Raw genomic sequence first — 26,093 nt, 5'->3', positions numbered from 1 at the left:
CCCATTTTATTAAGGTGTATCCATATAAATGGCCCACCCTGTACTTCTTTTTGATAGCTTGATGTTGCACTTTTTGTGATGTAAGGTGACAAAAATGGCTTTTTTTACACATTTTTTTTATTTTTATGGTGTTTATCGGACGGGGTCTATCATGTGATATATTTATAGAGACGATCGTTACGGACGCGGTTATACCTAATATGTGTACTTTTTTTTTTCATTTTTTATAGGAAAAGGCAATTTATTTTTTTAATTTACATTTTTTTTTTTTTACATTTATTATTTTCACTTTTTCTTTTATCAAGCCCCTCTTGGATCTTGAAGATCCAGCGGGGCTGATGGCTGTACTATACTTTGCAATGCTATTGCATTGCAAAGTATAATACTATCAGATGTCCTGTAGATGGCAACACCGGATGCGGCCATCGCAGCGCAGAAGCCCCGATGGTTGAGAGAGGGAGCCCCCTCCCTCTATTAACCCCATGGATGCCGCTACCGCGCCATCTAAGGGGTTACAGCAGAGTGTCAGCACAGAGCTGACACTCGCTGCTGATGGCGGCGGCTCAGGAATGGAGCTGCCGCCATCAAACACAGCAGGGGGACCACATCGGGGGCAGGGGGCAGCACTGGAAAGGGGGAGGTACGGCCAGCATTGAGGGGGAACAAATGGGGGCAGGATACATGTATGGGGCGGGGAGGGGGCGGACCGCATCAGGGGCAGGATACATGAATATGGATGGGGCGGCGGGGAACTGCAACAGGGACAGACGGGGACAGGGGGGGGTTGGAGGCGCACAGGGGGCACAGATCGAGGGGCACCAGGACACATTACCTGATTTCAGGCTCTGATCTACAGAGTGCAGATCAGAGCCTGGAACAGGCACTTTAACACTGCAGCGATCCGATTGGTTAATCTGCACAGACTAACCAATCGGATCGATTGCCGGCAAGGGACCACTCTGATTGGTCCCTTGCCGGCATTACTGCACTGTATGCTGTCCGTGACAGCAGCAGGGCAGGGGCAGAAGCTTTAATCCAAGCGTTTTGCATCGCTTGGATTAAAGAGCTGCCTGACGTCTACACACGTGCTAGCTGCACGGGTCATGTGTAATTAGCACGTATATAGACGGATTGCAGTCGGGAAGGAGTTAAAAATTGTGCTTTGGAAAAAAAAATTATAAAATTTTTAAATTAAAAAAAAAAGTCATTTACAAAATGATCCAAACATGAAGTACACGGGAATGTAAAGATATAACTATTTTAGAAGGTATCACTATCTGTTTTAAAAGCAGAGAAATAGAAATTTAGAAAATTGCGAATTTAAAAAAATTTGGGTCAATTTTGTATTTTTTTTATAAATAAAAATGAAATATTTTGACTCAAATTTACCACTGTCATGAAGTACAATATGTGATGAGAAAACAATCTCAGAATGGCCTGGATAAGTAAAAGTGTTTTAAAGTTATCACCACATAAAGTGACACTGGTCAGATTTGCAAAAAATGCCTGGTCATTAAGGGGAAAAATGGCAGGGCTCTGAAGGGGTTAAAAGGATTGTCTCTGCAACTTTCAGAATTTTCTTTTATTTCCTTCTTGTTCATTGTATGAAAATTATAAATATCAATAATAAACAGCAATAATATCTGCCAAGCATTCTTTCTACAGGAAAAGAAATGTCACCCAAAGGAACATAAACGCTCACAAAGTAATGACTGTCAGATAGACTGTGATAGGTACAGTGCATTTTGTTTTGTATTTTTTTACTCTATGTACAGTGAATGTCCGCCTGTCATATCACAGTGTGTTATCTATAATATTCCATAGTTTAAGGAAAACTTAACCTATCCACATGTCGAGCCCGCTGATTTTCTGCAGTGGGAAATCCGCAGCAGATCAGAAGGAAAACTGGATAGCAGCGGATTATGGACAGCACCCGACGGTTTAGGGAGGGTGATGAGGGACTGGTGGTTCCCTTACCCCTTCCCTGGTTGTTGATAAATAAAAGCCCCCTCCCATAACACTCAATGTTGGCCTGACGGGCTGTAAATGGGGTGAGAAGGGTGTGAAGCTGGAGAGGGATCTAAAGGGTTAAAGAAGAGTGCCGGAGTTAAGGAACAGGAAAGGGAGGTGGCAATGGGAAGTGTTAAATACTTCCTCTATGCTTCTGGCCCTTCCTCTTTACGGCGAAGGCAAGCTGGTAAGTTGTGCTGGAGGCCTGTCCCCACAAGAGATTGCGGCAGGAGACGCTGAGCTGCGCAATGCGCTCCTGGCGAGATTTAGTGAGGAGAGGGAGGGCTGGCTTGGCTCCTTTCTGGGAAGTTTGTCTGCCCCCCCTTCCTCTGTCCCTCATGCGCCTGTCGTTTCGGCTGCGGTGGGGACGCCGCAAGTAGTAACCCCCTCCGCCCCTTCCCCTGTCATACCTGGTGAGCGGCGGTCGGCTCGTACTCACCGCCTTCCTGTGCGATAAGGGCATAGTCCGGCCTCCTCCCGGGGTCCTGTTTCGGCTCCTGCTGGGAGTCGCAGGAGCGCTGGTTCAATGCGCCGGCCAGCGGCGGTTTCGCGCTGCCGGGAGTTAGCTCCGCCCCTTCCGGTTCCGCCGCATCAGCCACTGTGGTCTACGGCGTGGCAAGCGGAGGTAGATATTAGTATGGGGGCTAATGGAAGTTCTATGGCGGCAGATGACCGCCCATTAACCCCTCCTGAGTCCCAGCCAGCTCCACCATCCTCATTAGGGGAGACTTTGCCCCCCCCTTCTGAAGGGGTTGGGTTTCCACTGCTGGTGGCCCCGTTTTTGGAGGCTTCTGATGCGGGTACCTGCTGGGCCTTCCCACATGGCCCCTTTGCCTCCCCCTCGGCCCATTGCGGCTTCCCCTGTCCGCTCATGCAGGCGCAGGGAGGTATCCTTGTCCCCCTCCTCATCCAGGGACCACAGGAGTAGAAGCAGGCATGGCCGCCCTAGCAGCCGCTCGCGTCATGGTTCCAGATATAGTCAGCGGTCTAGATCCTCTCGGTGGCGCTCTCCGTCGTCCTCGGATGCATCGGAGAAGTCTGTGCGAACACCGCGTTCTAGAAGGAGCAGACCAGGTCCTGCGGATGGGTCCAGGGCCCCTAGCCTGGCTACTTCGGCAGTACACAGGGAAGTCGTGCCTGTACCTGCAGCTTCGGCGCTGGTGCCTCCTTCAGCTGGTGAGTAGTAGTACCAATATGCGGGGGCTTGGGGGGTGGGCGGGTCAAGTACGGGTTTAGAGGTGTTATTGAAGTCGTTGTTGGATAAGCTGCCCTCCTTGTTGCCCCCCACGGCTCCTGTGCCTGACCCGCTGGCGTTGGGATCTAATCTGCCTGAGGCCTCGTCGTCTTCCAGTGGGGTTCCCCCAGCGTTGGCGGGTGTGCATAAGGACTCATTTTTCTGCGGTGTCAGTCCTTTAGGTTCTCACTTAGATGAGGCGGTGAAAGAAAAAATTTGGTCCAATCAATTCGTGGTTATTTGGTCCCTGATATCAGTGGACCAGCATACGGTAGATAGGGAGAAACGTTTTTTGGATAAGCCTAATGACCGGAGGGTTAAGGTGTCGAAGTCAATGAACAACTGGTTACAGGCGTTTTCTGTCCTGGGTTGTGTTATGGGTCAGCGTCACCCTGAGCGCTGTTCGGAGTTGTTCATTTACTTGGACACTATTTATAGCGCATATAAGGCCCATGGAGGCAGTGCATGGTGGAGATAGGATGAGGAGTTTAGGAGACGTTTGGCGCTGCAGCCAACGCTGGGGTGGGGGGTTAAGGCGACGGATGTTTGGCTTTGCCTGATGGTGTCCCAAAGACCACCTTCCTTTCAAGGGGCGGCCACTGGGGCCGAGGCCTTCGCAGCCCAGTGGCCGTCCGACGACCAGGTGCGTGCTGGTTGTTTAATGAGGGATTCTGCAAGTATGCTGGTTTGTGCAGATACAAGCACGAATGCTCGGCATGTGGGGGCTCCCACCCAGTGGGCCGGTGTTCCAGGCCCCAAGTTAAGCCCGGGAAACCTCCCTCCCCTTTTGAGCAAAAGGACGCCGGTCAGCGTGGTAGAGATGGGGCCGTGGCTAGACAGGTATCCCAATAGGGAGGCAGCTTCCACTTTGAGTACTGTATTTTTTGGAGGGTTTTTTCATTCCGTTTGTTCTTCAGAGGTACCCGGTTTTTTCTGATAATCTTAAATCGGTCAGAGAAAATCCGGAGGTACTGGAGGCTAAGTTGCGGAAGAAGTAATCAGCTGGGAGGATTGCCGGTCCGTTTGTTGCCCCTCCTTTCCCTAACCTGCGGGTTTCGCCATGGGGTGTGGTTCCCAAAAAGGGGACTGGTAAATTTTGGCTCATTCATCACCTATCTCACCCTCGGGGTTCATCCATTAATGATGCTATCCTACAAGAGGAGGCGTCGGTGACGTATGTCTCGTTCGATAGGGCTGTGGCTCTGGTGAGGGCGGCAGGTCAGGGGGCTCTCATTGCCAAATCTGATATAGAGTCGGCGTTTAGACTTTTGCCCATCCACCCTGATTGTTTCCATCTGCTGGGGGGTTGTTTTGAGGGACTGTTTTATTATGATATGTGTTTGCCTATGGGGTGCTCCATTTCGTGCCATTATTTCGAGATGTTCAGATCATTTTTGGAATGGGTGGTGCGTGTCGAATCGGGAATGTCATCAGTGATTCATTATCTTGACGATTTCCTGTTTGTAGCACTGGGAGATGGTGACGGCTGCCGTTTTCTCCTGTCTACGTTTCTGGAGCTAATGGCGCGATTTGGGGTCCCTATTTTGGCGGAAAAGACAGAGGGTCCGGTGACTTGTCTCTCCTTTCTGGGCATTGAGATAGATACGGTTGCTATGGTGTTCCGTCTCCCTTTGGAAAAATTGAACACTCTCGTTTGATTGATGGATTTTTGGTAGTGAAGAAGGTTTCCTTGCGTCAACTCCAGTCGCTCTTGGGTTTGCTTTGTTTTGCTTGCCGAGTTATGACCATGGGCCGGGTTTTCTCGCGACGCCCCTCATTGGCCACGCGGGGGGTCCGGTCCCCTCGTCATCATATTCGGCTTACGAAGTCTCTGAAGGCTGATTTGAAGGTTTGGCGTTCCTTTCTAGGTTCCTATAACGGTCACACTTGCTTTATTTCTGCAGAAGTTTCAAACTCGGAACTGGCATTGTGGTCTGATGCGGCTGGTTCCTGTGGTTTTGGTACAGTCTTAGGCAAGGAGTGGTGTGCAGCTTCGTGGCCGGAGGATTGGTGCGATTCAGGGCTTGTTCGGAACCTTACGTTGCTGGAGCTGTTCCCTATAGTGGTGGCGGTGGAGATTTTGGCAGGAGCGTCTGGCTAATCATCATGTTTGTTTTTGGTCTGATAATTTGGGGACTGTTCAATGTATTAATCATTTGTCTTCTTCATCCCTCCCGGTTTTATCGTTGCTGCGGCACCTGGTCCTCCGTTGTCTGGAGCGTAATATCTATTTTAGGGCCAGGCATGTTCCTGGGGTGGAAAATCGTATTGCTGATGCTCTTTTTCACTTCAATTGGCAGGTTTTTCGGGAACTGCTTCCGGAGGAGGAGCTGGATGGAGTGGAATGCCCTCTGTACCTGTGGCAGATAGTGGTCAGCGATTAATGTCCCTTGTGAGTGCGTCGATGTCTCCGGCGACGTAGCAGGCACATGGTAAGGCCTGGGCGGACTGGTTGGTGGTGCATGGGGTAAGAGATGTTGCAAGGAGGGATGATCTTCGCTTGGAAGTTACTGTGGAATGGCTGTTAGGGTTGAGGTCTCTGGGGGTTTCTGCCGGGGTTGCGCGGCAACGGTTGGCGGGGGTGGCATTCTACTTTAAGTTATGTGGATGGACGGATGTGACGAAGAATTTTGTGGTGAGGCAGGCTATGAAGGGTTGGCAAAGGGAGTACGTAGTATGGGATATCAGACGGCCTATTTCTTTCACCCTACTGTGCAAGTTGATTGTGAATTGCGGGGCGATTTGTTCATCGGCATTTGAGCGTTCTATGGCGGCGGCTAGTTTCAGTCTCGCCTTCTTTGCAGCTTTGAGGGTGGGGGAACTCGTGGCTCCTTCCGGCACCAGACTTGGTGGCCTGTTGGATGTGGATGTTGTGCTTGGCAATAATGCCCTCAGGGTCCTTATTAGAAGATCAAAGACGGACCAGTTTTGGAACGGGGTGTGGTTGCCGATATCACCAGTGCCGGGTATAGCTTGTCCGGTCCGGTTGGTATCCGAGTATAGGTCGGTTAGGATGGGGAGAGTTAATTTTTTCGCGCATGCTGATGGGTCCCCTTTTACAAAATTTTAATTCTCTTCGGTGTTGCGCAAGTGCTTGCGGCATTCAGGGGTGGATCCGGGTGAATTCGGTACTCACTCTTTTCGCATAGGTGCTGCCACGGAGGCGGCGAGGGCAGGTTTATCTGAATCGGATGTGATGCGCATTGGTAGATGGCGGTCGGCTTGTTTTGCGAGATATATTCGCCCTGATTTGCTGCTGTGAAGTTGCGGAGTTTGCAAAGGTTTAAAAAAAATAAAAATAAAAAAATCGATATGTGTTCATGATTGGTGTGTGTCTAATGGTTTTTCTCTTTCAGGGGCTGTTCGTCCAGTGGTGTGGCTGTTAGGCCACTCTTATATCTTTTGGGCGGCGCAAAGGGCGGATTGCAGGCCTGGAGGTCGGAGCCTTGGAATCAGGGAAGTTGAAGTTTTTTGGAAGGGTATACAGGGGCTTCGTTGGTCTCAACTGTTACCTGAAGTGGTGGATTTAGGTCTCTGGTCGGCGGGACCGGTTATATTGGTGATGCATGCGGGTGGAAACGATCTCTGTGCCCTGCGGCTGACAGAGTTAATGGTGCTTATGTGTTCTGATTTGGAGAGGTTTCCGGCCTTCTTTAAAGAGTTGGTGATCGTATGGTCGGAGGTGGTGCCCCGAGTGGTGTGGCATGGAGCTCGGAATGGGGAGGCACTGGAGAGGTGCTGTAGGACCTTGAATGCTCGGATTTCTCGTTTTGTTCGCTCCCGAGGTGGGGTGGTGGTTAGGCACCATCAGTTGAAAGGTGACAATAGGGCGCTGATGAGACCGGATGGGGTGCACCTTACGGACATTAGTATGGACATATTTTTGTCTGGCCTACAGGATGGCGTTGAACAAGGTTTTTGTTTGCTGGGTGGTGGTCGGAGTCCCGTGTAGATGGCGGTCCTCCTCCGTGGCGGCAAGTTAGACAAAAGGAGCTGGTGATAAAAGATTTGGCGCACTTGCCCCCTGGGGTCCAGGGGTTGGCACACCGCACCGAAGGAATGGTTGGGGGAGGAGCTTAATTTTAGTTTAGCTGTGGCGGATCATCACCCAGTAAAACAAGTTGAAGTTATAAAACGGTGTCCGTGTCTTTTGTTATGGTAAAGGTGGATAAAGGTGGGAGGCGGGCCTGTGGTAGCTCTCTCATCCTAATCCCTGTTCCTGAATACCAGCAGTGTTTGTTGCTTTCTTCCTTTCCATTGCATAAATTGACAATCCGCAGATTGAAAACCCAAAGCATGTTGGGTGATTCTTCGCTTTACACAACATGTGAACCCGCCCTCTAACTTTAAGCAAACCTAATGAATTAACTGAATTCAGTGAGTTCCCATAGTACATACATGAAGCAATGACAAAATCCGCTACATACATGCATTTTTGCTCCTTTTTTTTATGTAGTTTCAGACATTTATATTTGCTTTTCAATGTTAGGGCAGTTAAATGTCTGGTTTGGCTCTCTGGGGCGCAGAAGAAACTGATTGATGGCGACAATCGATTCAGGCTGTTGGAATTTGATGCCCCGTGGCATGTTTTTATATGTTTTTTCACCTGTTCTTTGTGATTATGAATAAACACTAAAAAGATTGTGTGGCATTACTACACTACATCTTCTCTTTAGGCCTCATGCATATGGCAGTATTCATCTTAGCGGTCCGCAAATTGTGGATCTGCAAAACACGCATACAGGCCAGTACGTTCTGCATTTTGCGGATCCAGTATGTCCTGCACTCTGTTAGAAATGCCTATTATTGTCTGCAAAACTGACAAGAATAGGACATGTTCTATTTTTTATTTTTTTTGCGTGGTGGGGGAACAGACATACTTATGCAGCTCCATTAAAATGAATGGGTCCACATCTGATCCACAAAAAATGCGGATCAAAACTATGGTCGTGTGCATGAGGCCTTATTGTTCCATTGAACAGTGGAGATAAGAATGGTGTAGACATCGCTAAATAACTGACAATCCAGTTCTGATAACCGCTTCTTCACTAAGGGCTCATGCCCTCGGCCATGTGGCAGCTAGGCCCATGCTGCATTCACTTGGATGGGGTCCGCGATCCGCATCCTACGGACCGCATGTCCGTGATTGCGGACCCATTGAAGTGAATGGGTCCACGATCCGTGGTGCGGGGTGCACACAGCCGATGCCCGTGTATTGCAGACCCCCTGTATGCGGACCGCAATACGGCCACTACCGGGCAACGGCCGTGTGCATGAGCCCTAACACTGCATCTGATTTGGTGCAATTAATATATTTGAACTGACAAAATATATCTTTCTGCACCTAACACTACATTTTTTTGTGTGAGGAACATAGCTATTAAAAGCATTTTGCCCCATATATTTAAAAAATATAACACAATTTACCTATTTTTGGGAACACTGATACAATGATTTTACTATGCATTAAATGAAGTATTACACAATCACCTAATTTTGCATATTTATTGTTATATTATTTTACAAATATAAGCAAAGAAAAAGCTGGAAACAGTGGGATTAAAGAAGAACAAGTCTTGGTAAGTGCTATTTCATGATTATTTTTAGCTGTTTTTTTTCCCAAGATTACTTTAAAAAGATGTTATTTGTACATTTAAAATGATGACTATTTAAATTTTATTATGTGTTGGTAAAGATTTAGTAATACTGGCACCATGCACCAAACAGTGCGCCCCAGGTTGGACCGATGTTTTAGAATAGGCTCAATCTCAGCTGTAAAAAGGAGTAGCTCTGAAGTCCTGCTCACTTTTATGCTACATTTACAGAGGTTAAATGTATATGGGGTTCAGGCCTTATGCTGTATTTGAAATGTTTTAAAATGTATTCATGACAGATAACTGATGTAAATACTTCTGCTCAATTACTGTATGCCCAACTAAAAATGGTTAGGCCCATTCTTCAATTCTTAGGTCCCACAATGCGGAGATCTGGAAGACTTTCCTTGCATACTACTCCACCACTAGACCATGTTCTAGATTTTACAGTATTCTTCTAGACCTCATTACACGGTAGTGCAGTAGCGTTACCCTCGCTTATATATTAAGAAAATTACCTGAGTATAATTTGATCACAAACTTCTCTAATATACTCCAGAAATAAAAAATGACTTTTTGCCAGCTCATAAGGCTTACCACAGGCAGAAAGCAGACTACAATGTTCTGCAAGCAGATATGTAATGAAACAGAACTGGATCTCCTGCACCTTTATTGCAAGTCAAGAAACATTTTATTACATTTAATGTGATTGAATTATTTCAGAGTGGATTGCTAGTTTTGCTACTCAGAACTTAAAAAATGTGTATGACATTGTTTATCCAAGTGGTCAGACATCAGACTAGATATCTAATAACTCCTGAAACACGCTGGATTTTGACTTTTTAGGAATAATATGCCATAATTACAAATAACCACAAGATGGCAGAAGTGGCTTGAAATTACAAAATTTGTGTACATGATGCTCTAAAAAGTAGGAAACAAAAAATAAATATTGTGCCATTTGACATACTGAAATCTATGACATAGATAGCTGCCATATATTTAACCCCTTAAGTACCGGGTACATTTTTGTTTTTGCATTTTAATTTTTACTTCCCCACGTTCTAATAGCCATATCTTTATTTTTTTCAGTCAAATAGCCTTATGAGGGCTTATTTTTGTGAGACAAGATGCTTTTTTAATGGCACCATTTAATTTAACATATCTGATATTGGAAAACGTTATTGAAAAAAATTATTTGTGGGGTTAAATTGAAAAAAAAAGACACAATTCCACCAAGTTTTTTGGGCTGATGACTCCCTGCATGACCACTGCATTCAACTATGTAGTAAATGTAGTGGAGATAACACACATGCTTAACTAGACATGTAACTAAACTAGTTGTGTTAAGCCAACACCTTCAATTACTTTTTAATGGATTTTGTTTTCGATATCACGATGAGTTAAGAAATTTGAGTTAAGAGTTTAAGTGTTAACCGTGCTACATCCGTAGTTGAATGCAGTGGTCAAGCAGGGAGTCCTCAGCAGTCTGCTCCACCATTCACTGGCCTGTGCACTACCAGCATGCAGACAAAATGCAGTGACATCATCGCACCCGATGAACTGTGCAGGAGAACGCACAGGTTGGAGAACTTCCCCTGGCCTGTGTGCTCTCCTTGTCAACTTCCGGAGGTTTGATGATGTCACTGCATTGCACCTGCTGTTGGTGAGAGCATAATGTTCATTGGGGAATGGCACTAGGTTTATAACTACTGTGTGGGGCGCTGAGGTGGAATAACTACTGTGTGGGGGCACTAATGTGGAATAACTACTGTGTAGGGGCACTAAGGTGGAATAACTACTGTGTAGGGGCACTAAGGTGGAATAACTACTGTGTGGGGGCACTAAGGTGGAATAACTACTGTGTGGGGGCACTAAGGTGGAATAACTGCTGTGTGGGGGCACTAAGGTGGAATAACTACTGTGTGGGGGCACTAAGGTGGAATAACTACTGTGTGGGGGCACTAAGGTGGAATAACTACCTGAAAGAGATGACGTCTGGATGGGAGCATATGTTGTTCTAGAACCTAAATATATTTTTCTGCATTGATGGTGCCTTTCCAGACATGCAAGCTGCCCATGCCACACGCACCCATGCAACCCCATACCATCAGAGATGCAGGCTTCTGAACTGAGCATTGATAACAACTTGGGCTGTCCTTGTCCTCTTTGGTCCGGATGACATGGCGTCCCAGATTTCCAAAAAGAACTTCGAGTCGTGACTCGTCTGACCACAGAACAGTCTGCCATTTTGCCACACTCCATTTTAAATGATCCCTGGCCCAGTGAAAACGCCTGAGCTTGTGGATCTTGCTTAGAAATGGCTTCTTCTTTGCACTGTAGAGTTTCAGCTGGCAACGGCGGATGGCACGGGGGATTGTGTTCACTGACAATGGTTTCTGGAAGTATTCTTGAGCCCATTCTGTGATTTCCTTTACAGTAGCATTCCTGTTTGTGGTGCACTGTCGTTTAAGGGCCCGGAGATCACGGGCATCCAGTATGGTTTTACGGCCTTGACCCTTACGCACAGAGATTGTTCCAGATTCTCTGAATCTTCGGATGATGTTATGCACAGTTGACGATGATAGATGCAAAGTCTTTGCAATTTTTCGCTGGGTAACACCTTTCTGATATTGCTCCACTATCTTTCTGCGCAACATTGTGGGAATTGGTGATCCTCTACCCATCTTGGCTTCTGAGAGACACTGCCACTCTGAGAAGCTCTTTTTATACCCAATCATGTTGCCAATTGACCTAATTAGTGTTAATTGGTCTTCCAGCTCTTCATTATGCTCAAATTTACTTTTTCCAGCCTCTTATTGCTACTTGTCCCAACTTTTTGGGGATTTGTTGACACCGTGAAAATTGGAATCAACGTATTTTTCCTTTAAAATGATACATTTACTCGGATTAAACGTTTGATCTGTCATCTACGTTCTATTATAAATAAAATATTGACATTTGCCATCTCCACATCATTGCATTCAGTTTTTTTCACAATTTGTTTAGTGTCCCAACTTTTTGGGAATCCGGTTTGTATAAAATCCAGTACTTGCAGCATACATATACAGGAATAAAGAAACGGGACCACATATAAAGTGTCATATGTCAATCTATAAAACCCCTAGATGAAAGGTATTCATGTTCAATTTCCTTTTACACCACCTAGACCAATGGGAGAGAGGGGCATAAAGTTTACTCCAAACTGCAAAGTGCACCCTCCCTAGAAAGTGTGGGTCAGAGGAAAAATTCCCATATCCATATCTAATAAAGCGCGTAGTGCAATAAATGAACAATTCTTTAAAGAGTAATACTGTAGTATAGTATCGACCAATGTAGTCCTGACCCCGACGCGCGTTTCGCAGTCGCTTCTTCATCCCCTGGCTCATCTATTTGCGGCAGCCCCGTAGAAGTGAATGGAATAACGACCACACTTGCAGTTTCTATGGGACTTCTGAAAATGGCAAAAATTAGGTGGTTGTGCAGCAGTTGCCTAGGGGTTTTGATACTGATGACCTATCCTCAGGATAGCTCATCTATATCGGATCAATGGGGGTCTGACACCTGGCACCCCCACGATCAACTATTGGAAGAAGTGACACTCCTTGTGAGCGCTGCTTCCTCGTCGTTACACTGCCCAGCGTCTCGGATGTGAATGTAATTACAAGTACTCGCTCCATTCACTTGAGTAGAGCGAATACTTGTAATTACACTACGCAGCTGCCGCAAGAGAGATGATGCTTAGTGTAATGAAGACAAAGCCGTGTACTGGGTGTTGGACCCCCACCAATCAGATAATAATGTCCTAGCCTGAGGATTAATCATCAATCTAAAACCTCTGCACAACCCCTTTTAAAGGGTCAATATTTATGTCTGTTTTATAGCTCCTTTAGTTGTATTTTGTAATGACTATTGTAATTGAATGAATACATGCGACACAATTACTGTCTTGGTCCATGTAATAATCATCTGTCATATACATTAAAGACGGTCCAGTGAAAATATCTGCATTTTGTGCTACAAATTTTCTTTTAAACATTCAGGAAGAAAGTGAATTAAATGTGAAGGATGGGAATTCGTTGGAGAATGACACTCACAGATATGCAAGGTAAGGCACAAAATCACATTCGTTTGTTTAGAGTTCAGATTGTATTGTCTAAGCATGGAAACCATTACTAGGTCATGAACACACATTCAGGTTTCTTGATGCAGTTTTGGAAGCCAAAATCAGGAGTGGATCATAAAAAGGAGAGAAAGTATAAAGCACAGATAATACTCCTCTTTTTAATTCACTCCTGGTTTTGGCTTCCAAAACTACATTAAGAAACCTAAATGTGTGGCTGTAACCCTGAGGTCAATAATAATTCTTTAAATCATTCCATTCGAATATAAACTATTAGAGAGGTTATCTCAACGTTGACATTTGTTACATGTTGCTAGGATATGCCACTAATGTCAGAAAGGTGTGGGTCTCACCTCTGTGACCTGCACCTATCTCCAGAACAGGACCCCCATAGTGAGCTGAGAGCAGCTGCATAGGGGCGGTCGCCCGTCATTCATTTATAAGGTGGGTGCCAAAAATAGCTGCACACTGGCTAGGCGGTCTCCGGTAGTGCCATAGAAGTGAATAGAGTGGTGGCCGTGCTTGTGCGGTGATTGCTCTCCACTCATTTCTATGGCACTTCCGAAAATAACCAAGAGCAGATTCCCATAGAAGTGCATAGAGAGGTGGCCATGCTTATGCAGTGCACTCTTCATTAGTTTCTATGGGACTCTTGCTCGCTCAGCTACATATTTTTGGAACTTCCATACAGGAAAAAACAGACATAGTGAACTCTTGACTGTCTGGTTAGGCTCTGTCTAAACTAAGTGTTAGTCAGCTCAATACAAGGATCTGGAATTGCAACAATATTTCAATTAGGCGGTGGTTCTCCACTCCATCGCTCCCACTAGAGGGTACTAGTTCAGGTACAAACTGTATAAAAGTGAAACAGTCAGAGCCCCTAGTTCCAGTGCTTAGTAGGAGAGACTCTGCCAGACTGCACAAGTGACCAAAAGAAGGCTCTGAGATGGGGATACTGAGCCAAAGACCCGGGTCAGCAGCCTTTTGACCAGGAATCCAGCCTGATGACTGAGCCACAGACCCTGGACCACCAGCCCTTTGGTCAGGGAACCAGTCTTTTGAATGAGAGAGGGACAGCTAACTCAGGCCTTTCCTCAGCATGGCACCTTCTTCTGCCAGGAGACTGGAGAAGCCACCTCAGGGCCTGGCTTGCATTATTTTGCACTTGAGTTCCGGTTTACTGCAAACCCTGATTCTCTGGACTTTTTTCCCATTGGGGAGCACCATTCCTTACCATCTCTTTTAGAGACCAGCAAAACATGGTGAAACCTCAATGGTGTCCAGTGGAACCAGCTTGGTGTTGGGGCCATCCCATAACCTGGCCAATGCATCCTCACTAGCAAGAGATGAAAGCTTAGGTGGCAGCTGCATTCCAAACCTGCCTCCATCTTGCATTGCCTTGACATCAGTGGGTTTGTTTTCTTGGGGGTGGTTGGGTTTTCAGAACTGGAGCAGTGCTAACACAGAAGGACTACAGTGGCAAGACTCAAGCATGTGTTTCTTCTCCAAGGTGTTTTCTTCTGCTGACAGGAGCTATTCTATCGGAGACTGCAAGCTTCTCGCCATTAAATTAGGTCTAGAGGGGTGTAAACCTATTCTGTGGAGGGGGAGGTTGGTGCCTGTCACCCAGTGGTTATCTATACTGACCACAAGAATTTATATATCTCCAGGTAGCTCCGTTCTGTGAAGGCAGGTGGTCACTATTCTTTGGTCACTTCAGTTCTATTATTGTCTTGTGCTGCAGAGAACTTCAAGGCAGGCGCCCTCTAGCAGTCCTTTGACCCAACAGATCAGGTTGCTGAGCCTTAACACATCATGATCTGACCTGAATTATGTCTGTTGCTCCTGTCTTGTTTAAGAAAATTCCCTCAGGAATAATTACTTGTTCCTCTGGCAAACAAAAATCAGATACTAGGGTCTGAAATGACTGGGGACCCAGGATTCCACAAGTCATTGAACTTCATTTACTGACTCTATTGGTGGCTTATGCTTTCCTATGATGTCTATAAGTATGTTGCCTACTGTGCCACTTGTGCACAAAATAAGTCCTCCCATCAGAGACCTTCAGGTCTTTTTCTCCATTTCCCTGTGCCAGATTCTCTGCAATATTGCTGTGGACTTTATCATGGATATGCCTCCATCCTCCGGTGGTACTATAATCTGCGTAGTTGTACCATGTGTCTCCAAAATGGCTTCTTTTGTTCCTTTGTATGGTCTTCCTACTGCTGTTCATCTTGCTAACCTACTAATCGAGCACATTTTGTCTGCATAGTTTGCCCAGCACATTGTTTTCGGAGAGGTCAAATCACATTCAGGTTGTGAAGGCCTCTCTGTGCTATGCTAAATGTATTAGCCAAGTGCTGGAGAATTATCTGAGCCACATAATTTCTGCTCATGATGACTGTGTAAGGCTACTTTCACGTATGCATTTTGCATTCTGGTTTTAATATCCGGCAGAGGGTCTCAAAACTGAGGCAAAACACTTCCTTTTTATCCCCATTCATTGTCAATAGGGACAAAACAGAACAAACCAGATCAGGATGCATTTCGTTCCAGTTTGTTCAGTTTTTTGACTGGACACAAAACCGCTGTAAGCTGCGGTTTTGTGTCTGGTTTGCGAAACTGAACAAACCAGATCCGGCATGAAAATCAATGTAAGTCAAAGCTGCCGGGTCAGTTTTTTTTCCATCTGCTCAGTTTCTATTTAATACAACCAGATCCAGATGAAACGGATGCATCTGGATGCATTAATTGAAACTGAAGCGTCCTGTGCCGGATCTCCAAACCTGAATAAAAAATGCTGATGTGAAAGAAGCCCAACTTTGCTTTCCCTGGCTGAATTCTGTTATAATTATCACTCAGGCAAATTGACTGGCAAATAACCATTTTACATTGTATACAGACAATATATGCAAATTCAACTTGCTGTTTTAGTTTCCTCTAAGGTGTCAGCATCTCATTCTGCTCTGAAATACTTCTACCAGGCAGGAGACTAAATCTTCCCTGATCCAGGTGACTGGTCCCTAGGATAGATCTACAAACTAGAGACCAGAGTTACCACATCTCTCCTCTATTTAGATAGTGGGCAGTCACAGACAGGAGTGTGTACAAGTGAGACCTGAAGTTAACTCCAGTCCTGCAGCAAATTCAAACTGAGTTTGAGACCCAAGTAAAACAGCGATCACGCCAAACCCCGTCATTTAACCCCTTTGTGACGTAAGACAGAAGGATGCTGTCCTCTCTGCCTGTTGATCAGAGCTCCTACAGTGAAATTGCGGGGTTACCAGGGCAGTCATATTAACCTCCCTGCTAAGCTGTACATGATCCCAGTCACCCTAACAGAATCTCTATTAGGGCAAATGGGATAAGGGATAAAAAGATCCCAGGTTCTAGCTACCTAAGCGGGCGAATAGTTACTGTGAAAGAACAAAAATATATATAAAAAAAACCACAAAAATATTAAAAGTTTAAATAACCCCCTTTCCCAATTTTACATATATATATATATATATTTATATAATCTTTAGGACAATGAAGCATAAACCATACAATCTATGGTGTACAAAAAACAAAAATCATATATAGCCGAATGGTCTACATTGCATAATATTTATCATAGTGCAATACAGTGTACATATATATTTGATCATTATGATAACGATCAAATGAAATAATTGACCAATATCTAGTTAATCAAAAAAGTGTAACATCACCTGTGCAAATGAATAAGTGCATGTAGTTTAAAAAAAGGAACTCACACCGGATCGTATGGGACGGCGCGCCAAACTTCCGCGTCCTCACCGTCAAAGTGCGCATGTCCCAAGTGCCTGCCACGTCACCAGACGGACGCTCCAAGCCGAGGAGCCAGGCGTCATCACCATGGAAACGTGTGGGCACATGACCACAGAGATAGACACGTGACTCCTCAGGAGGACGCGCCGGGTAGAAACACGCCCACAAGGCCGGCCCCGCGTCGCTAGGCAACAATGAAACATTGCTCCCCCAGCACCAGCAGTCCCGCAGTGTGTATCGTGGTCCACCAACCGGCCACACGGCAGGCACAGGTACCCGGGCACATAAAAAAACGGCAGGAAAGGGGGAGTTAACAGACGAGAGGAGAGAAAAAAAAGGGGGAGGACACTGGCATCGCAACAATGAACTATGTGGGTAGAAGGACCAGAGCAGGTCACTGTAGTTTGTATATTTATATATATAAATAGATAAAAATCAGAGTGAACGTGGCTTGCATAAAGTATATCAGCACTGGAAAAAAGTAATAACCCGTGCCATACTTCAAAAATAGGACAACAGGCCGGGGATCAAAAGGTCCCGCCGTTGTCACGGCAGAACCCTTGTTCCATGGAAGGCGAGGGATCAGCGACACGTCCATGCCACAGGTCCCAAACCCAGACACCGACCCTACAGTCCAAGATGAAATAAAATAAACAGACCACCACTCCAGATAGACAACATGATTATAGTAAACCCACACGTTACATGGCAAAGCCAATACAAATGCATCCAGGGATCTCTCCCATCATCATAATCCCAACATGGATAAGCAGAAGAAGGCGCATACCGTCCACAGAGAACACCAGCGGAGTGCCAATGATCTAAAGAAAGAAAGAGTAGAATATAAGCAATAAGACAGAGAATTATACATCTGTATGTAACAAATTGGTTATATATATCAAAAAAGTGACACCAATACGGAATTCACATACACCAGGACACGACATGGAGAGGGGCAACAGGGAATAGCAAAAAAAGGGCCACATCCTATACTACACTCCACTTAAAATCAACATTGAGACCATGGGGTCTCAGTGTGTTGAGACGATGGATCCATCTAAGCTCACGTTGTTTGAGAGCCAATGTCCTGTCACCTCCCCTTCTAGACAGAGAAATATGATCCACTAACATAAATTTCAAATCCTTCTCCTTGTGGTTGGCCTCGACAAAGTGTTTAGGCACGGGCATATATATATATATAAACAATAAAAAATAGACATAACAGGTATTGCCGTGTCCAAAAATGTTTTAACTATTAAAATCAAAAAATATTTTTCAATAATTTGAAATCTGCTTACAACAATTGGCAGAATATTATATTGCTTTTTACAGTTTGACAGTTTACAGTAAAAATAGATGAAAATGATTGTGGCGAAACCAACCTCGCCACTGGGTGGTGGAGAAGCCTGGTTGCCAGTCTCTTGCCCCAGGATTATGGGCCCTCTCATCAGCCTATGCTAAACTAAAACCCCATGGCGATTTGACTGTGTTTGTGGCATCTGAGCGCTGTTTGGATATTTTGAGCGCTCAGATCCAAGCCATCTGGGGATATGTTAAATGTCTATGTTACTGTAATGGTTGGGACATTGTATATTTAAATAGTGATGTCTGTCCTATTGTCCCCACGTGTGTATTGGCGATTTCCCTTTGTCCTGAGAGATAATTGAATTACTCCTCGGTTGTCTCCAGGACAGAAGACATTGTGTATTCTCCTGCCTGTGATAATTACATCAACCCATTGTGTAAGGTAATTGTATCACAGGCAGAGGGGAGGATTTTGTGTGGGAGTGTTTTACTGTATTGTATGTGTTTATTGGTTGTTTTTACAAAACCCTGTGGGTGGTACTAGTGTGTAACAATGTTATATAAGAACAATAAACACACAGCTCTGGCTGACCACTGCTTGACCCTCAACACGGAGCCTCGTCTCGTTCTTGGGGGGATTCACTGTATGCTGTTAGAGACTGATTGCTAGGAGTGTAAGCCTCTCGGGTGCGTTTCCTATTCGTCTGCTAGCAGCTATTCGTGAGGTTCCGTTCGGAGTTTGGAGCATACCCTTGTATGCCGTTACAATGATCATGTTTCCCATGAGATAAAATACAATTGTGATGATGAGAGATTTCAAGAACTGTAGGAGAATGCATGATAAATGATAAGTCTTTGACAAAGAATATAAATATCATTAGAAATTCTGATCATGTTAGACTCCAATAAGTTTACTCTGAGTATAAGAAAATGCAGCTAGAATTGTTTTGTAGAATTGTACTCTAGGCACTAAGCTCAGGAAAGAAAAGTTAACGGGATTACACATTCTTTTAAAATTGATGGCCCATCCTTCCAAAAGCCCACACATTTTAGATTGGTGGGGGCTAATCTTTGCACACATAGCAATCTGCTATTTGAAGGGTCTGGGGGAGTGCAGTGTATTCCTTATTTACATTGGTGCAGGCACTGTACCGCCAAACGCCTTACTTTTATTAGCGGTGGTGCAGGGTATTTGAGCTTTGTCCCATTCAAGTGAGTTGGACCCCCAGCCATCTAATGTTGATAGTCTATCCTAAAAAGAGGCCATCAATTTTAAAGGCTTTAAAACAATGTCCAAATGAAGTTAACCAACTTGGTCTGCATACAAAATATGTAATTTACAGTGCACCCTTCTACAGTATTGTTAGCATGAGAACTGGATTGAAATTATTTTGGAGTTAAAGGGGTATATCCATCTCGACATTTATGACATATTCATACTATTTGCCATAGGTGCAGGTCCAAATTCTGGCCTCATTCTTGATATAGGTGTGGGTCTCAGAGTTAGGAACTGTACCAAATGGATTTGAAGGGCATATCCTATAGATATGCCCTAAATGTCAAGATGGGTATACCCTTTCAAAGACTCTTTAGCTTACCAATGAGCTTCAGAACGTGTGCTGAAACATTTAATGGCTATGGTCAAGTTGCATGCAAGAAGTAATCCTGTAGGTCCATGCTTCAGCCAAATGAAATGGATAGCAAAGAGCTAATGGGCCTAATATGTTATGGTTAGTGATCTGTGTGGTTGACGCAGAAAGCAACTTTAATTGACAATAGGAAACTGTAGTTCACATAGGACATTATAAATGACATCTCTTTGGATCAGCTGTTTGGAGAATATGCAATGCTCCGTTGAGTGCTGTGGCCTCTTCCCAGGCCAGTGGCGCAGAAATTATTGGTCAAATGGCCTATGTACACCTAATTCCCATTCTTGTGGGAGGGCCTGGGCTGCAATACCAAGCGCAGCCACTATAAAATGTATGGCACTGTGTATTGTGTTTAGTGGGGTATATCTTCCTTATAGTGTATTACATGTAAATGTGATATAGCCAAAATGGGAATCCTTGTGCATGTCCTGAGTAGCATAATAGCCTCAATGGCCTTATAACATTGAGACGATTACACAGTCAAGTCACATTATTATAATCACCACCTGATATCCAGAGTAACCGCCGTGTGCAGCACGGACAGTAGCTAGATGGGCTGGAAGTAACTCAATAAGGTCCTGGTTAATTGTTACAAGTATCTGGAGCCAAGCTGGTTGCAGTGGATCCCACAGCTGCTGAAGGGTTTGTAGAGTAGGATCCATAGATGAACATGACGATTGAGGTGGTCTCACAGATGCTCAATCTCGGTTCAAGTCTAGGGAATTAGAGGGCCAAGGTAGCACTTGGAAGTCTTGGTTATGCTCTTCCAACCAATGTCAGACATTTCTAGCCATGTGACATGTCACATTGTCTTACTGGAAGATTCCATCCGCCCCAGGGAAGACAATCAGCATGTATAGGTGTACGAGATCTGCAAGGATGGATTCATACCAAAATTGGTTGAGAATGCCTTCCACATGGATTAGTGGGCCCACACAATGACTCAAAAATTCCCCAGACCATAACACCGCCACTGCCAGCTTGTGTTCTTCCAGCAATGGTTGCAAGGAGTTTGTTCTCTGATGTTTCTCGCCTCTCGCCTGACACGTCAATGTCCATCCATTCAATGAAGCAGAAAGTATGACTTATTGGAGAAGACAGCCCTTTGTCATTCAGTGGAGGTCCAATTCTGCTGCGAAAATTGAAGCCTTTTCTGCCAATGCAACTTTGTTAGCAGAGGTCCAGTGACCATCCTTCTGCTTCGATGTCCCCTATACAGTAGAGCCCCCTGCACAGTAGAGTCCCCTCAAGTACCTTTGTAGCCAATGTTCACCTCACACATCAAGGGCAGATGGTTCTCCGCAGTTTCCATGTCGCTTATTCACAAGGGTGCTATTTGTCCATTCACAATACACAATTAGGAAGTAGTCATGATAAGGTGACTCGACTGTGTATATACTGCAGTTTACATAATAGTACAGTCCAAATAAAAAAATACATGCTGGAGTCAGAACTGTTTATTTCATTTTTGGATGTTAAGACATTCTGTTTTCTCTTCAGCACAAGATCAGAACTGAATACAGACATTATCTTTGCCTGCTATCAACATCTGGCAGATTTACTCAATCAATTAGAATGTAAGTTTATGCATTATACCCACTGAACATTATGTCAAATTTTGACTGCATTTGTGTCACCTCATTTGTCCTTTTGTCCTTTTAAGGTCTTAAGATGAGTAATGTGAGATTAGACAATGAAAAAGAACAGATTTTAACATTTCTTCTAAGGTCGATAAAAGACTTCCAGGTAAAACATACAGACGCAAAGACAAAGAACACACTCATGTAAAAAAAAAAAAAAATACAAAAGCTTCCATGCTTGGGCTTATACAGGGAGTGCAGAATTATTAGGCAAGTTGTATTTTTGAGGATTAATTTTATTATTGAACAACAACCATGTTCTCAATGAACCCAAAAAACTCATTAATATCAAAGCTGAATATTTTTGGAAGTAGTTTTTAGTTTGTTTTTAGTTTTAGCTATTTTAGGGGGATATCTGTGTGTGCAGGTGACTATTACTGTGCATAATTATTAGGCAACTTAACAAAAAACAAATATATACCCATTTCAATTATTTATTTTTACCAGTGAAACCAATATAACATCTCAACATTCACAAATATACATTTCTGACATTCAAAAACAAAACAAAAACAAATCAGTGACCAATATAGCCACCTTTCTTTGCAAGGACACTCAAAAGCCTGCCATCCATGAATTCTGTCAGTGTTTTGATCTGTTCACCATCAACATTGCGTGCAGCAGCAACCACAGCCTCCCAGACACTGTTCAGAGAGGTGTACTGTTTTCCCTCCTTGTAAATCTCACATTTGATGATGGACCACAGGTTCTCAATGGGGTTCAGATCAGGTGAACAAGGAGGCCATGTCATTAGATTTTCTTCTTTTATACCCTTTCTTGCCAGCCACGCTGTGGAGTACTTGGACGCGTGTGATGGAGCATTGTCCTGCATGAAAATCATGTTTTTCTTGAAGGATGCAGACTTCTTCCTGTACCACTGCTTGAAGAAGGTGTCTTCCAGAAACTGGCAGTAGGACTGGGAGTTGAGCTTGACTCCATCCTCAACCCGAAAAGGCCCCACAAGCTCATCTTTGATGATACCAGCCCAAACCAGTACTCCACCTCCACCTTGCTGGCATCTGAGTCGGACTGGAGCTCTCTGCCCTTTACCAATCCAGCCACGGGCCCATCCATCTGGCCCATCAAGACTCACTCTCATTTCATCAGTCCATAAAACCTTAGAAAAATCAGTCTTGAGATATTTCTTGCCCCAGTCTTGACGTTTCAGCTTGTGTGTCTTGTTCAGTGGTGGTCGTCTTTCAGCCTTTCTTACCTTGGCCATGTCTCTGAGTATTGCACACCTTGTGCTTTTGGGCACTCCAGTGATGTTGCAGCTCTGAAATATGGCCAAACTGGTGGCAAGTGGCATCTTGGCAGCTGCACGCTTGACTTTTCTCAGTTCATGGGCAGTTATTTTGCGCCTTGGTTTTTCCACACGCTTCTTGCGACCCTGTTGACTATTTTGAATGAAACGCTTGATTGTTCGATGATCACGCTTCAGAAGCTTTGCAATTTTAAGAGTGCTGCATCCCTCTGCAAGATATCTCACTATTTTTGACTTTTCTGAGCCTGTCAAGTCCTTCTTTTGACCCATTTTGCCAAAGGAAAGGAAGTTGCCTAATAATTATGCACACCTAATATAGGGTGTTGATGTCATTAGACCACACCCCTTCTCATTACAGAGATGCACATCACCTAATATGCTTAATTGGTAGTAGGCTTTCGAGCCTATACAGCTTGGAGTAAGACAACATGCATAAAGAGGATGATGTGGTCAAAATACTCATTTGCCTAATAATTCTGCACGCAGTGTATAACAAAAAATTCAATGTTGCAGTAGTAATCTAATGTCAGAAAAACTTCTCATCTTCTGTGAAGTTGCCCTATGACTCTGCCAGCTGAATTCTACTATTTTCATTTTAAACTTTTTAAGTGACTAGAAATTTAATTTTAAAGGGAGACTGTTCCCTATAAACTATAAGAAATATAAGCTAGATTATTGATATCAAGCGATGATCCAAGAGGTGCATGGTGCTCATTCTCCTGATGAGTGGCCAATAGGGAATAGCTAATTCATAGGGTATAGCTTTCATCCCTAGAAAGGGACCTGCTCTACCATAAACAATGCAGCTTCTTAATTTTCTCCTCTTTTCTGGGATACTGTGGTATATAATATGTGGCTACAATTACAGCTGTGAATAAATTGATGTGTTATAAATGTGTGTGTCTATCCACCGACCCGGTCTTGGCTCAGCGTGACGTGCCACCCTTTGATGGAGGCAAGGTCTGCATTTAAGGCCCCTGCAAAATGTCCAGGTAACCACCATTGAGCTACATTTGTGCCTTCTTCACAATTCCCATTCAGTAATGTTGGTGGTTAAGCAGACAAGTACAATGTTACGCCAAGAGTGACTCTTTCCTAGCAATGGAAGAATTTTGGATGGCAACCAGTCGCAGTCTTTACCACCACGAAAATATGTGGGGCCCTAGAAATCAGGGGGCCCTGCTGCCCTCAAGCAGTTGGCTGAACAAAATGAGATAAAAAATTATTAGACAAGTGTCACTTCAACCACAGGGCAAATTGTACATGTGACAGGGACCCTGCAGCCACCCCACCGGACAAGCAGCACAACTTTTGACTGTGTCTGTGTCCATAGGTTATAGATAAAAATGAAAACTATAGGAGCAGTGTCTCGCCATTATCTGTAATAGTTCACAGGCATCTGGGATACAAAAGTGGGAAGCGTCAGGCCCTCTGACACTGTCATGTGACCACTTTTGTCCGCAGTGCAGTGCTGCTTAGTTAGGATGCCCTGTCGCACTGTCTGCGTGCTCATTGATAGTGGGCAGAGAGAGTGAGGGGCGGAGTCAGACACACGCAGAAAGCATACTAACCTGCCGGCCTAGGGCATTAAGACAGTGGTATAAGCCTAAGTCAATCAGTGTTAGACTTATTTTTTCTCTGCGGAATCAGGCCGTCAGCTGCCAAGCTTGCTGTGGGCTGCACTACAGGGAGAGACAGAATGGAGCAGAGGAGAGGAACTGGAATCATAACTCGTAAACAGAGCCTCAGATCAACTAAAGAAAAAGAGCGTTTTAATCAGGACAACTACAGCTATGTGTCTATGCAAAAAGTGGAGGTCACTGGTGTCAGGTTCCCTTTAAAAGTAGGGACAGCATAAAAGCTTAATATAGCTCTCAGTGCTTGGGGTCACCCCCCTTCATTGTTAAAACACTGACACAGCCATATTTGGGCTCAGAATAAAAACATCGGACACCCAGAAAGCAGAGAAGTGACTCCTAAGACAGAGCAAGGACACCTAAGCAGTGCTGCAAGGAATTACTAGCACTTTAATGGGGCGGTAAAAATCAAATACTGACACCGGTCTCTTGCCACAAATACTGGCTGGGCTGTAAAGTGGAAACCCTAACTACAATAGGGAAAAACTGGCAGAAAGTGTTTGAGTATAAATCTCTCTCATTATATACTGTCAAATAGTCTTAATTTTCTTTTATTACTTTTTACCTTAGGACTGGAAAATAAATAATGAAAGTAGCAGAGAACAAGTGGAAAAGCTTCTAAATCAACGCATGGACCTGAGAGAAAACAATCATAAAAGAATGAATCAGGTACAATAAAAAAAATCGGAATATAAAAAATACTACAGCATTAAAGTATTACAGCATGAATCCTAATCTTTTGCAAATATAAATTATACAGTTATCATTTAGACTTCTATTATGCATTGACAAGATTGCTGTTGGACTCTTATTTGTAAAACATGCAAAGGGTCTGAGAAAGTGTCCATGCTGACATGATTTTTAGGCGCCATGTTGCACTTAGTTGCACTAAGAGATCCTGAGATTTAAGGAATTTTTCAAGGGGTGTCGTGAGCACAAAGACCCCACAGGTGTTTTATAGAATTTAGAAACACTTGACTTTAAAAATGAAAGGTTTTATTTTTTAAGTAAAATGTTGCATTAGCCCCAGATTTTTCATTTTCACAAGGGGTAACAGGAGAAAAAGCTCCCCATAATTTGTTACGCATTCTGTTCTGAATATGGCAACACCCCCTATGTGGTGATGAAGTGCTGTATGGGCACACTACAGGGGTCAGAAGAGAAGGAGCACCATGTGTATTCAACCTAATGTGTATTAGTTTGGTGATTTATACAGCACTGTCCATCAACTGCAGAAGCTCTGAGTTTAAATAGGTCCTGTCACCGCAACATGCAGTGCACCATATTATAGAGCAGGAGGAGCTGAGCAGATATAACCTGTACCAATACCTCTTCATATGAAATAGAAAAAGCAAATGTGTAAATCTATATACCGTATATACTCGAGTATAAGCCGACCCGAATATAAGCCGAGGCCCCTAATTTTACCCCAAAAAAATTGGAAAAATTATTGACTCGAGTATAAGACTAGGGTGGGAAATGCAGCAGCTACTGGTAAATTTCAAAAATAAAAATAGATACCACCTAAATGCAGAGTGTGTGCATATATATGTGTATATAATGCACACACTCTACATTATATACACACATCTGCAAGAGGGTGACTCAGATTGATGGGAGTCTGACTCTGACTCCCTGTATTTAATGCAGAGTGTGTGCATTATATACACACACACACTCTGCATTAAATACAGGGAGTCAGACTCCCATCAACTGGGCATTTATTTATTTATTTATTTTTTTTTATATTTATCAGGTTGTTTATTTTTATTTTTTTTGTTCCCCCCCTCCCTACTTCATACTTGGCCAGGGAGGGGGGGCTGTCCAGGGGGAGGGGGGGTGTCC

At 44.2% G+C, this 26,093-nt stretch overlaps 1 protein-coding gene across 1 annotated transcript in view; it reads left to right on the top strand.

Annotated features, from left to right (window-relative positions):
* LOC120991647 (227 kDa spindle- and centromere-associated protein-like) overlaps window positions 1-26,093 on the top strand; it is a 91,557-nt gene that overhangs the window by 52,569 nt on the left and 12,895 nt on the right. Inside the window, exons 9-14 of the mRNA XM_040420442.1 lie at window positions 1,666-1,733; window positions 8,778-8,823; window positions 12,882-12,946; window positions 21,208-21,284; window positions 21,371-21,453; window positions 24,819-24,917. Coding sequence (XP_040276376.1) covers window positions 1,666-1,733; window positions 8,778-8,823; window positions 12,882-12,946; window positions 21,208-21,284; window positions 21,371-21,453; window positions 24,819-24,917 — 438 coding nt within the window. The remainder of the gene's footprint in view (window positions 1-1,665; window positions 1,734-8,777; window positions 8,824-12,881; window positions 12,947-21,207; window positions 21,285-21,370; window positions 21,454-24,818; window positions 24,918-26,093) is intronic.

The sequence above is a fragment of the Bufo bufo genome, chromosome 2 (assembly GCF_905171765.1).
Source record: "Bufo bufo chromosome 2, aBufBuf1.1, whole genome shotgun sequence".
In the NCBI taxonomy this organism is placed as follows: Eukaryota; Metazoa; Chordata; class Amphibia; order Anura; family Bufonidae; genus Bufo; species Bufo bufo.
The sequence above is the reverse complement of the archived record's forward strand: the minus strand, read 5'-3'. Positions and strand labels throughout refer to the sequence as shown.